Source organism: Ictalurus punctatus, chromosome 19 (assembly GCF_001660625.3).
Source record: "Ictalurus punctatus breed USDA103 chromosome 19, Coco_2.0, whole genome shotgun sequence".
Classification (NCBI taxonomy): Eukaryota; Metazoa; Chordata; class Actinopteri; order Siluriformes; family Ictaluridae; genus Ictalurus; species Ictalurus punctatus.
In genome coordinates, this window is record NC_030434.2 from 20450912 (window position 1) to 20465730 (window position 14819).

The 14819-nt window shown below is 36.9% G+C and overlaps 1 protein-coding gene across 4 annotated transcripts in view; it reads right to left on the reverse strand.

Moving 5' to 3' along the window:
* The window catches only part of LOC108279781 (coiled-coil domain-containing protein 136), a 53211-nt gene that overhangs the window by 37303 nt on the left and 1089 nt on the right, over positions 1-14819 (reverse strand). The window contains exon 1 of one of the 4 annotated variants that reach the window (XM_017494258.3): positions 10848-10996. The exons of the other annotated variants lie outside the window; for them this stretch is intronic. Within the exon in view, the coding sequence (XP_017349747.1) occupies positions 10848-10881 (34 nt within the window). The 5' untranslated portion in view covers positions 10882-10996. Of the gene's footprint in view, positions 1-10847; positions 10997-14819 lie in introns of those variants that run through there. 4 annotated transcript variants of the gene reach the window in all.

The window sequence follows — 14819 nt, forward strand, 5'->3', positions numbered from 1 at the left end:
TTACTTTTCAGATCTTTATCTTTGGTTTTAAGTACATCAGAAAGAACAGATTTAAATGTCAGCTGATCAAGTTTATCTTTGCTCAAGCAAAAACGTCGATATACCTGAGTAGGAAAAACAAAGTGGCACAGAACACAGACTGCGATGCCAAAAAAGTTCTCTCCAGACTGATCAAACCACGAATTCTGATCGATTTGAACTTTTAGAGAAGTATGAGAGACTTGGAGATGTTTAAGGCAGTGTGGTGTTGCGAGGAGGCTCTGTGTTCTGTAGTGGAGGGAGAACTTTATTTTACACCAGCATTAGGCTGATAATGTTCTTAACAACTATCCTTTGTTGCGCTGACTTATTTATTTATCTAATTTATTTATGTTTTTTTAATGCTCTTTAAATATTTATTTATTTATATATTGAGTCACATTTGACTTTAGTGTGTATAATGTGACTTTTGTTAAATAAAGGATTGTAAAAGTCAACAAAAAAAAGTCTCTCTCTCTCTCTCTCTCTCTTTCTCTCTCTCTCTGTCTCCTGGTCTCTCTCTCTCTCTTTCTATTTGACTGTCTGTCTGTCTCCTGGTCTCTCTCTCTCTCTCTTTCTCTCTCTCTCTTTCTGTTTGTCTGTCTCCTGGTCTCTCTCACTCTCTCTCACTGTGTCTCTCTCTCTCTCTCTCTCTCTCTCTCTCTCTCTCTCTCTCTCTCTCTCTCTCTCTCTCTCTCTCTCTCTCTCTCTCTGCCTATTCCCATGTCCGTTATATGGCTCTGTATTACTGATTTTTTTTTTTCTATTTGTACGAAAGACGACAAGCATACATTTGAACCCAGATGAATTTCAGTTCTCATGTTTTGTTCACTTCTATTTCTATTTCTGATGATCTGCATAGATATGTGTTTTCCAGGGTAATGAAATCCTGCAATTATACTCATACCATCTAGCATATTTAAATGTTTTTTTAAACATCTATATAAATATTGATCAATCAGTAGGCACAGATCCACAGCTGGGAGAAGTGGATTAGTGGCAGTTTTGAGAGATTCATATTCAAAATCAAAATCAAAGCGAGGTAACATGATCAGTCTCCAACAAGTCTAGTCCTTCTTGTTACTAATTTGTATGCCACAAATACCCTTAAAATGTACTTCATACAGGAAGGAAGGTATTGAGGAAAAAGTATTTCACACACTTGACCCTTGACCCTGTTTGAATCATTCCAAAATCTAACCAGTTCTTCTGCTGGTTACGATGATAATGCAATGTAAATCCTATAAGATTCAACCACCTCTGCTTGAGATGAGATATCACGTTAACAAGAATCTTGGATGGATGGACAGACAACCTGAAAGCATAATGCCTCCTACACTTAGTGGCAAAGGCATAAAAATCAAGCTATGTTTAAAAAAAACCATATGTGCCCATTACTTACCGTAATCTCATGAGCACTATTTATGACCTCACGTGAACAAAATGCTGAATCATGTGAATCGTTACAAATTTGCAACTGAATTTGAATTGTTAAAAACTTGAACTAATTATTGTGACATAGTCAGGGCTCGATGAGAGGAATGCAAGACAGAGCGATCACACCCAATAAAAAAAGGTCACAACATCAAAATGTGATAAAGTACAGGTTTAAAAGAGGTTTTTAACTACCACAAGTTTATTTCAACTTCTTTTTAATCTACTCAAGTCTTTACAAAAAATCCTCTCATGAAGTATTGAGATCAGTTTAGCATCTTATCAAGTAAAGATGACTGCAGTGCCACAGAATTTTCCACAGAATAGAATTTTATTTATTTTTTTACGACTGTATGATTTACAACTCATCAGGTTTATTCCTTGGCTGATAGTGCAAAAACAATTATAATATATTATTATATCATAGTATGTAAAATTATAAATATGATGTATAGGCCTAGTTTTGCAAATAAGGCATCAACAAAAGAGTGAAGGCACTTTGCAATGAAACTATAAGTTTAACTATAACACATAAATATTAATTTAAAGAAGAATATTATATTATTTCATAATTTATTTGTTTGTTTGTTTGTTTGTTTGTTTATGTCCCTTAACAATATAAAGTAAATACAGAGAAAGAAAGAAATGACAGTAAGTAATACAATATAAAATGTATATATATAATGTAAAAGTAGTAAAACAATCAAAGCTAGTGGAATGCTCTTTAAATGCTTTAAAATCGAGAAAAACACGTTTTAGCTGTGTTTTTAAAGAATTCGTTAGCTTTTAACGTCCATTAAGTGGTATATACCGTATATAAACATTTACATCCGACAAAACAAAAACAAGAAAAGTATTGCATGATGTTAATATATCGTCATATCATGCTTTATATGTGTATTGCATGAACTACTTGCATGTGTCCTATTGTACCTGGAAACACATTCATTACAGAGCAGGAAGGCTGCTGAGGATGTTTTGTGAGTCTTCCTGTTTACTGTAATGAAGCAGAGTTTACCGCGAGTCATCAATCACAGCGTTTAAGATACAGGCCATGAAACAAAAATAAATAATAAAAACACCCACTTCAACACTAAAGACGCAATTAAAAGCTGAACTGGTCTCACAGTGTAAGTGATTAGATTAGATATATGCAATAACTGACATAACAGACCATCCGCTGAATCAACACACTGTGACCAGAGGGTCAGATTTACTCCCCAGTTCCCAGAATAACAGAAAAATGTCTATAATTCTGGTCATATTATCACAAGGGGAAATGGTATGGAAATGACACACACACACACACACACACGAACCAGCTCTCACTGGTTTTGATGTCATCCTATTTGTCAACATGACTCGTCAATCGACCATTTCAGCTGAACCCGTAACCAATCAGGGAGACTTATCTTCTCGACAGGGGGGAAGACGGATGAGTCATGATCCACAATACACACCTCTCTCTCTCTCTCTCTCTTCCTGGCTCTAATCCAAGAAGTGACATTAGCTTCCTGTTTATAGCTATGCTCTCACTCCTATTAGCCAGGTAACCGAAAACCAACGTCCTTAACCTTCACGCTCAATCACACAAGTTTACACACACTCACACATACAGACACACACACACACACACACAAGGACCATACTCCAGATCTCTACACTCCTGATTTCAGTCTGTGCATAAAGGACACATCACTACAGCATGAAATACACAGGAAGTAGCCGGCCATGGGAAGTGTTTGTGTAGGGAGAGAGTCATTTTGTAATTAATATCATTGTGCTTGATGATGTGATGTCACTGAATGGAAAATTATTCATTATTAATTGGCTTCCTCAATTCATTTAGCATAACTAAATCACAACAATCTAGGAAAAATTAAAGATATTAAAATTAATAATTGAATAAGGAATCTATTTGTTTTATTTATTTATTTGTTATTTATTTGTTTGTTTGTTTTTTCCTACATTTATATTCATCACTTCAGGCTTCATACACATATGAATTGATATACGGTATGTACAATAGATATTTATTATGAAAAAAGGAAATTAAACACAAACGTGAACCGGTCAATCGCAACAAAGTACAAATGTTTGTTAAGGTAAAGTAATGACCAGTTTCATTTTGATTACATTTCTATGTTAATAATTTTTGTTGGAACAAAGATAAAACGTTTCTCTTATTGTATGAGTGGGAAATTCTAGTGTTTGGCTCAAAATTGTAACAACAACAACAACAACAACAATAATAATAGTACTACTACTACTTCTAATAATAATAATAATAATAATAATAATAATAATAATAGTTGTTTTTATTACAATTTTGAGCCAAACACCAAATTTTCCCACTAATAATAATAATAATAATAATAATAATGATAATGTGATAAGTTGTTATTATTATTATTATTATTATTATTATTATTATTATTATTTTGAGCAAGATGTACTGCATGAAATGATTGACCTGTATAAAATATATGGTAAAATAAAACAGCATTTGTTTTGCTATTTTTTTTGCTTATTGCAAAAAATTATATAATTATAACCAAATTTTTATACAGTAAATATTATGCAATATTACATACATACATAGATAAACGGCCATACAGACAGACAGATAGACAGACAAATGGTTTAAATACAACTCAAAAGCAAAATTTTAGGCACGTGCAAAGAAATGCTGTAGCGCAAAGATGCCTTCAAAAATAATTAAATGAAATGTTTCTACATTTACAAAAAATACTGTAAAGAGCAGTAAACAGTAATAAATGAAACAAAGGAAATATTTGGTGTGACAACCCTTCGGTTTAAAAAAAAAAAAAAAAAAGGAGTAGTCTCAGGTATAATTAGTGCAGTTTTATAAGGAAATGAACTGTAAGTTTTATTGAGCATGTTGCAGAACCAGTCACGGTTCTTCTGGAGATTTTGACTGTCGCACTCGCTTCTTATTTTTGCAGCAAAACCCAGCAGCTTTCACTGTGTTTTTGTCTGAAAAGTGTCTCTTATGTAATACACTGCTTTCTTTACTGACATACAGACATTTTTCTGTAACATTTAAATTTGTGCTAGAAAACTAATGTTTGAAAATCTTAAATGTTTTTGTACTGACTTGATAATGTGTGTGTCTGTGTGTGTGTGTGTGTGTGTGTGTGTGTGTGTGTGAGAGAGAGAGAGAGAGAGAGAGAGAGAGAGAGAGAGAGAGAGAGAGAGAGAGAGAGAGAGTGTTTGCAGTATAGGAACACAGAACATAAATAAATGTGCACAGTTCATTGACAGGTCTGTAACGAGGAGCCCGGTAAGACACTTACTGAAAGAGCCCTTCACACCCCGGCCCACTGGGAAAACAGAGAGGGATGGAAAAATAGGTGCACGTGCGCACAAATACACACACACACACACACATACACACAATACAGTAGATATACAGTATGTCTGAAACTATACCATATTCACTATATAGTGCACTATTTGGGAAGTTTTGCCCTTGTGTATGTCTTGTATGTCATGTCAGAGACTAAAGTAGAGAATACAAAGTACGCTTATAAAGTCTCACTTTATACCTCTTAGTGTTCAAATAATGAATTCTACTGTACATTCTGATTTTTTTTTTTTAAATAAAAAAGATGTTTCACTGAAAACCCTTATAGGTTTTATCCGCTGGGGGTTGAATGACAATTTCTTATTTTATCTGAAGGGTTTATAGATGGGATAAAGAAGAGATTCACAGTGTAGAATGTAAAGGGAAGGGTTTTATTTATAAGCGATAAAACGATCAAGTGCAAAAACTAATTTCTTCCTAAATTTTTGATTGTCGTTGAGATTTCATTATTTGCCAACGCAATCATGCGTTTTTCATGAAGCCGTAGAATCAAAACAAGATGCTTTATTGATTCAGATCTGCATCAACACGTTTGAATGCTGACATCACTGTTGGCATGGCAACAGCTAATTGCAGGAAGTTCAGCAAGCTATAGCATCAGTTCTGCCCAGTGCCGCCTTCTTTTAACCACTGCAGATAGCTGCAATTTGCTTCTTTTCTCCTCCGCGTGTGTGTGTGCATGTGTGTGTGTGTGTGTGTGTGTGTGTGTGTGTGTGTGTGTGTGTGTGTCTGTAAATTAAGAGCTGTGTAAGCTTAGCTTGCAGAAGAGGTGAGGACACACACAGCTGGCTAAATACAGGGTGACAGCGAAGAACACTGAGACAGCAGTGAAAATAGACAGACATATCGGTGGATGGATTGTAGAGGGTGAGGACCCCACATGGGATCAAGCCCGTTACATGCACACACAAACGAACACACACACACACTTACAATGACACCTCTAATGCTTGTTAGAGCAATTTCTCCCAGGAGACAGGGCACCTATAATAGTATCTACATAGCAGAGACATATGAGCCTTGGGTCATGGAGTTCTCACACACACACACACACACACACACACACACACACACACACAATCATGCACACACAGCAGCAAACATTCACACTTCCAACTTGATTGCTGCTGAGCATTGTATAATACACCTATCATTTTCTTTTTAAGGTCAAAGCTAAAATCATTACATGCAAAGCAGGTACTACTTCCAAGGAAACAATAAAGAGACAAACGTTTTATATTGTACACTGAGGAAATTCAAACTAAAAGAGTGATATTACCTAAAATGAGAGGAGACAAATGCAAACACATGAATGACAGGATCCTCACTAATCTGTTTCAAAGCACATGTCAGAAGCACACACACAAACACATTTATCCTCACAAACACACCCACACACACACACACACAGACCAGCTGCACATAGTTCAGTGGCAAGACCAAGCCTGCATTCAAAGAATATCAATAAAGATAAAAATCCATGTCAAACGCACCTCTGTCTCTCTACAATATGAATGTTTCCCTTTAATTGCCTTTAAAGGTAAATACAGAGGCGGACAAGCATGAAATTGTAATGTGTGCACGGGATACAGTGTAATCTATTTTATAATGCATTTAATTCTATTTTTTGAGTGCTGAATTAATAAAACATTATAACGGTTTTGTTAATTCAATACACTCTATTGTAAAGAAGCCATACTAAAAGTCCCCATGAAATCAAAATTTAGGTTTTGTGGCTTTTAGTATGAAGATGTTCGCCTTAACATTATTTATAAGCTAGTGTGCTCCAAAACAATGACAAAATTCCTATTTAGAAGATACATGCCTTCAAAATGGACACTTTCTCTCTATTAACAATGTTGATGACATCATTCTGCACTTCAGCTTCTCATCAGATGCCCCGCCCACAACATTCTAAACATCACCTTGTTAAAGTTGCCGTTGTTGAGCGAGAGAAATCATATCAGCAAGCACGGGTCATAAATGTGTCTTTGGCTGTTTGAATACGCATGTTTTATTCAGTTTTCCAGCTGTAAGGTGGTTAAGAAGGAAATAGTAGGAATTCGTTCACTTTGAAGAAGGAGATACTTGTGTAAGCTCACTGCTTTGTTACAGGCATTTTTCCATGGTACTAACTGTCAAGTACGGCTTAACCCGGGCTGTGAGGGAAGCTAAATGCTATTGGCTACTTAAAAAGGGGGAGGAGCCACACGATATGTCCTGCTCTGACTTCCTGTTTCAGTGGAAATTACATCAACACATCGAATAACGCTGCACGTTTGAAGGCAATTCATTTAAGGATAAGCTGACCATCATCTGCTTTATATTAATTCATACATTTATACATAATAAAATGGATACCATTCATAAGATTACGAAATGTCTCTTTCTGGTTAAGAAAATGAATTCAAAATCAAGGAGACTCTGCCATATTCGCAGTAGTTGTCAATTTTTCAAAATTACCGCAGATTTTCCGCAGACTTGGGCCAAGACGCGTCATGTGACGTCATCACAACACGCGTTCAGCCAAAGCCCACTTCGATCCATGTGCGTTGAACATGAGTACAGCTAAAAGGTCTCATTTACCAACAAACATCACTGTGAAAGACCGTGCAAAGTGCAAAAATAGTGTAAAACTATTTCGTGCAATTGCGATTTCTCCAACTCAAGTAGTTTTCTGCAAAAAAAAGCACAAAAAACTCTGCAAGTTGCATCATTTTAAAAAGCCGCAGCAAAATCAAGCGTTATTGGCCGGAACAATCACAAAAAAAACTCCCTGAAATCCTGTAGGGACTGGTTGTGGTTACATCAAACTGTCAGACAGTGGTGCTGGATTTAACACTGCGTCTCAGATGAACTGACATCGAGCAAGAAAAATGGGCTTAAGCTCAAGGTCAGAATGCTGCATAACTCTGTCTCTACATCTACTGCTATCCTGAGGCCAGTTCCGGGTCCTGTCATGTTGAGCTCTACCAGCTCTAACTGTTCCCTTCATTATACTGCTGCTGCCTCATACTGACTCATACAAGTACCTGCTAATTGCTGCTTGAAGTCTATAAACTAATGATTCTGTGTTATCATCATTTGTTAGAGATTACATTTCTGAGACAATGTAGGTGTAGACAAATGCTAAAATGCTAAATCTACAGTAGTAAACCTAATTTACTACACTAAATCTCATTCAAACTCGACCAGGCATTTTCTGACACAAATCCTAGATTGTAGAACAGCTTACCATTTTTCATAAAACCATCCTAGACAAAACAATATATTTATTTTCCCAGGCATATGAAGGTTCACCGCAACCCTGTAGGATAAGCGGTATAGACAATGGATGGATGGATGGATGACTAAAAGTTGTAGCTAATGTAATGTAATACCATATGCCAAACTAGTGAGCTAGTTTCAATCAGATTCTAATAACCTCAGTCTAGACCTACACACTACACACAAAAACTATGTCTTGTACTGCGTTAACTGTTAAAAGTGTTTCTGTTAGTGTGTAACTTGTGTATGCTACTTACGTAATGTCCTATACTTCTTTGCACTAATACATAATATAAGTTATATGTTTACACCTGAGGCTTGCATTGCAAATCATTATAATGTACACACCTATATACAGTATGTATAACGACAATAAAGCTGAACAGTAAATGCATTAATACGGACTACATAAAACAAACTAGTTTACAAATTCCCAAAGAGACTGTGTAGCCATAGTTCTTAACCTGTCCTGATTTTTTTTTATGAGCTTTAATGTAGTACATCACTTTTGTACCCTCAACAAACATTCACAAAGTCACTGGTGAACATTTTGGCTGTGAGATGCAGTTTGCATTACAAGTAAAATATTATTCCCAGCTGGTTAGCCTCTTTATTTTCTCTCAATACGTTTTACCATAGGGTGACATATTGTGCATACTGTACTAGCTATGTGTAGGTAGATATGTGTAGTGTATGTGTAGTGTACCAGGTGGCGGACGTGCTATAATTTTAGCATCAAGGCGCGTGCACCACTGTGAAGTGTGTTAGTTTAAACATATACAGCAAATTCTATAAACACAAGAGACCTGTTTGGGAGCCTGGGCTACTGATTTGTCCACCGCTGCAATCTATATTATAAAAAGTGCCCCAAAACTCTATTCTTTTCAATTAGCCGTCAGATTTTTATCTTTATTCTTCGGAAGGCTTGCTTGGATTTTGGAAAGGTGTTATATAATCTTCTCTGCCCTGCTCCTCCCAGAGTAAGCTCAAATAAAGTGTCTCCCAGCAAAGAACTACAGAACTTGCATCACAGCAGCTCGGTGGCTCTCATCAAAATTTGATCTCTCTTAGTGAGAGAGAGAGAGAGAGAGAGAGAGAGAGAGAGAGAGAGAGAGAGAGAGAGAGAGAGAGAGAATATGTTGTTTCTCGGTTAACTTAGTCTACTTCCCGGTCATCACATAGCCCCCTGCTGAAAAAAACTATAAAAAACCATTACAGAAATTCTAATGGTTTCCACTACAAATACCATTACAAACCATCAGCTAACCATTAAAACCGCTACTATTTTTGGTCCTTAATGGTATCCACTAACATGACACCAATAGAAGGCAACAAACTGCCAGTAGAGACCCACAGAGACCATTACAGTTTCCATTAACACCAATACAATCCCCATTATACCCATTAGAAATTCTAAGAGGGTTTCTATTGATATTTTCAGCAGGCCCATCACTACTTCCACATGTTGAAGGAATTAAGTTTGTTATTTACAAGGCTGTAGGAAATCCACAACCCTGTTAATGATATAGCTGTGCATCTAGTGCGTCATACCTTCAAATTCCAAGGTCGTTGCTGTGGCTTAAAAGAAAATGCCTGGATTAGAGTTCATTTTGTCCCACAATGTCCCACTGTGTTACTGATATGTTACGATTCTCTGTATCAGATTGAATCATTTAGCATGCAAGAACGGTAAGGTAAAGGTAAAACTGAATATACAGAAAATAGTCTGAAATGTATGTGCATCTCAAAGACAGGATATTGAAAATGGGTTGGATAAAAAGGGGCAGCAGATTTGTGGGTGAGAAAGAACACGAGAAAGGAAGAATGAAAGAGAGAACGCGTCAGATTTCTGGTGCAGTGAAGAGAGGCATGAATTATTCACATCACCTCCATCCTGGCCCTACAGCAATCGAGAAACAGGAGACCAATAGAGAGAAAGAGTAAGAGAGAGAGAGAGAGAGAGAGAGAGAGAGAGAGAGAGAGAGAGAGAGAGAGAGAGAGCTGTGCTTACCCTACATGATTAAGGTGATCCAGCAATGCTCTCTCTCCCTCCGTCTCTCTCTATCATGCAGAGAATAAAACTGTATAACATTACAGCAAGCATGTCTGACACACACATTGTTACCATGGTTACAGTCCCACCACCCAAGCTGAGAATGGGATCTACTAGTGATAACCTGCTCCTAAAAGCAAAAGTTGTCACACTTTGTTTTCAACAACCCCCATCTGGACTTTATATTTAGTGTCAATGAATGTAAACAAAACTAAAAATGATCTTCGCAACCAGAGTACTGTAGGTTCTTCAGGCAGTAACCAGGTTTTCACCAGCTCAGTTTAGGGAGTTAGGATCTCAGAGCTGCCATGGCAGAAGAACTCAAGATAAATGAGACTCATTTTTGCAAAAATGACTCATTTTTGCAGGTGTCCACCTTTCATAGAATGACAAGCCTGTTGGAAAAGTAACACACTCTTGCTAACACAAACCTCTGTCAGGAGGTAAGCACACTCAATCCACATATGTACAAAAACAGAAGATGGGAAGAAACAGAGAGAGAGAGAGAGAGAGAGAGAGAGAGAGAGAGAGAGAGAGAGAGAGAGAGAGAGAGTGAGAGGGAGAGAGGGAGAGAGGGAGAGTAAGAGGTTGGAAGAAAGAGATTTAAAAACAAAAAAACAAAACAAAAGGAAAGTTCCAAACACTAACACCAAGCAAACTCGACCTAGATACTTATAAAACACTCACCAGCCCAGTGTATGTACCTTCCCTCTCTCTGCATTTAGGCCCCCTGACTCCTTAAATATTCCCTGATACTGCGTCTTTGCTTTTTCAAGAACGTTCTGTAGAGCAGCTAAACAACACAACTGGAGTTATGCAGAGGAAGGGAGGCCCAGAGGAAGAGGAAAACTGAGGGATGGGGAGGAAGGAAACATACACAGACTCCTGTATTTTTTGTGTGGGATAAAATGTCAAAGTTTGCAAACATGTCCGCCTCCACCTAGAGCACTCCCTGATGAAAAAACACAACAATAGAAACCCTCATAGAATTTGTGATGGTTTTAATGGTTATAATGAGAATTGTATTGGCTTTAATGGAAACTGTAATGGTCCCTGTGGGTCTCTAATGGTAATTTGTTGCCTTCTACTGGAGGCATGTTAGGTCTAGTGGATACCATTAAGGACCAATAATGGTAATGGTTGTAATGGTTAGCTGATGGTTTGTAATGGTATTTGTAGTGGATGCCAATAAAGGACCAATAATAGTAATGGTTTTAATGGTTAGCTGATGGTTTGTAATAGTATTTGTAGTGGAAAAAATGTGAATTTCTGTAATGTTTCTGCGGGGGGGGGTTTTTCAGCATGGCTGTCCACTCTGAAAGCACTCTGACTACTTAAGAGGGTCGTAGAAAAAACTGAGGTCATTCCTGATTAGTCAGGTATATCTATGGAATATTATTGGTATGTTCAAATGAAATTCCTGACATCAGCTGATGAACTGTTCAAGTGGACATACACTGCTACTAGACAACTGAGCAATATGATATTCAGGATAAACTAGCTAGCATGGGGCCATTAAGTTGTTTATACAAACGATGTAAAGCCAGAAAGATAATAGAAACAAGACAAAACTATAAGGAATGTCAACATTTCCCTCAGATGTATTCATTAATTACTAAAGAAAGACTCAGGTAGACTAAAATTACACTGTAACCACACTTAGCATGCTAGCCTTAACTGAACTTCTATAGGCGTTGCCATAGTGTGAAACATAAACATTGTGTTACAACATAGGGGGTATCAGACAATTTTATTTACAATGTTGTGAATACTACAAGAGTGGGTCATTATATAGAATCTTCCAGCAAACATGATGAAGAGCCATCTGTCCTTTCTGTAAGATACCTTCCCTTTGTGGCAAAGTAGCCTATTTTGGCACAGCTAGCTAAAAAACTAGCACATGTTGTTCCATGTGTTAAATTTAAACTGACGTAACACCATCTTAGAGGCTGTGTAGCTAGCTTATCAGCTAGTTTATCAGGCTAACTTGTTAGAAACTATCTTGCTAGCCACTAAGTTTAGTTATGTAGCTAGTTATATTACTCAACTGTGGTCCATTTTTAGTCAGAACAATAGATGCCGTAAGTTTAGGATCTATCTTTAGGTAAACTAGCAAACAAACGTCACAGACACAAGCATGCAAAATTCTTTCCAAGGTTGTTTTTCTCTTAGTGACACAGTCAAAGGGTCTTTAAAGGAAATGGCTACAAAAGCAGCCGCCTCCAGAAAGAAATGAAGCTCTCTATAAATGTACAGCTACATGTTAATTTAGCAAATGAATTTCTTGGAAGCTGGAACACATAAGAAAGAATATGAAAAAAGAGTCATGGGATCAAATTATGCGCAGCCAGAGACAGCCTCAGATACAGATATTTACATATTAAGCTCATTATTGAATGTGTAAAATATTTAGCTCATTTATTTATTTATTTATTTATTTATTTATTTATAGCAATTATTTATAAGTCTATTTGTTTTTAAGTTATTGAGGTTTGGCTACCTGTTCATGTCGTTAAAATAAATGTAGAACAGTTTAAAGGATTATCTAGTTAAATTAAAAGCTAAATCAAATTTGTCAGCCTTCAGTCAGTGGACTGATGAGCAAAAAAACCACCATTCTCCTGCTAACTAAAGAGATACACTTGGAAATACACTTGGAGATACACTTGTTAGCTACATGCTAAGGAAACTTCATGTAAAAGCAGCTACACACCATGAATTAAAAGCAATAAAAATGGATCAGTCGTATTGTATGTGATTGTCTACAATAATATACAGTATATCTGTGCTGGGTGTAGATGCAGAAGGATTTGACTTCTCAAAGTATCAGAAGTACCACAGTAAAATCCTCCATGATTGTTATAAAGTCCCACTTCTGATTATGTCAAAGTTGAAAATGAAAAATCAGGTGGGTTCTTAAGACCTTTTGACTAAAATAGTTTGATTGCTCTTTACTTGTCCAGTACCATTTCATTTGTGCCTACATTTGTTACTTTGGCTTATAAATACATTTCCTTAAACTGAGCAAATTCAACAATGACAGAGTTTTCTGTTGCTTTTTTCCTTAGTTCCTCACCCTGTCTGAGCCTATTGACGTTTCCCATCTACAGTACAGTACTCTTCCTCAGTTAATATCAGTTATGCTGTATATCACAGTGCAAGGCCTGTGTAATGTCAGGGCAGTTGGATTTGGATGGAATGGAAATCAGATGGGGTTGAGACAGAGCAGAAAGAGCTTTGTCTTATATCCTCAGCATACTTTATACTGAAACACTCTCTTGATGTATGCAGAAAATAACTTAGTAAAGAACGACTGTTCACCCAAAGTCACCCAAAACTTGCTCTGATTTAATGATAAGATTTAATAATAACTTTCCAACAAAGAAACATACACACTCCAAGCGCCTACACATTTCCCTCAACAAGAAATCCAGAGTCTATAAATATGCAAATTGGAAATGACCTTTCCCCTTATTGTAAACATACAAAATGCAACCAATCAAAAGCACCCATAGAAGTGTTTGGGCCCCTGACAGGTTATTGTGTTGCGCTTACTGTCGGGTATAATGTTTATCCTATCTGTATACTCATAAAAATCCATAAAAATCATTCCAATCCCTCACCCCACTTTACAACACCCCTGTAACCGATTATTACAGATGTTATTACCCAGTGTCTATGACTCAAACAGTCAGCATTAAAGGAAAAATGCACCAGAACGACTTGCATATCAATCTCTATAATTAACATGTTGCATCCAAGATTTATATTGTAATGAAGTTCTTGAGGGACTTTTTAGTTTCGACATGTTGGTATCGTTTCACTTCATTTTCACTTACGTTTCCTATTACAGTATATAACCCATAATGCCGTTTGAGGACCTGCTGACGTCAGTAGAATTTATCCCTTGCTTCATCTCTGCCTAAAGAGAGTGATGCAGTGGTGCTTTAGTTCTTTAGTCTGTCCAGCTCTCTCACGTCCTCATCTGTAAACTCTGCTCAAACAAATCAGCTTCATCAACGTCAAAAATCAACGTCATCACACTCATCATCTCATAGATCACTAACTAGCTACGCCATAACCCAGCGCAAGTGTGCCGTATCGCTGCATTATCTCCACTAGTTCTGTGCTCATTAGTAAGAGGTTTTAAATGGTGGGTCACAATAGAAGCTCTTGCTCTTTAGTTTTTAGGAGACCTGACCATCCTGTCTTTTGAGATGCTTGAGATCATTGAAATTTGTTTTCCTATTAAGCACCACTGTAACTGTGATAGCAATGTTCCACTGTGACGTCAGTGTGGCACACAACCGCTAACTACTCACATGAATAATGAACATACAAACAAATAACAGCAAACAACAAATTAGCACCCTAACACATCACAAATATTTAATAAACATATTTCATGTGTCCGAGGGTGGAGTTTCTATTTAGATTTGTAGTTATGCTTAAAGGCATATTCACATGCAACGTTTTCAGACAGAACTTGATCAGTCCAGTCAGACACACAGCAGGAACAACAACACGTTATACATATTGTATACCGACTACCCGATAAAGCAGAATGTCTTCCACGCTGCTGATTACTACAGTGATGCTGGAATGGATGCTTATTGCGACCAATATATTCTTTTATAATGCCAGATTACACCGTGTCAC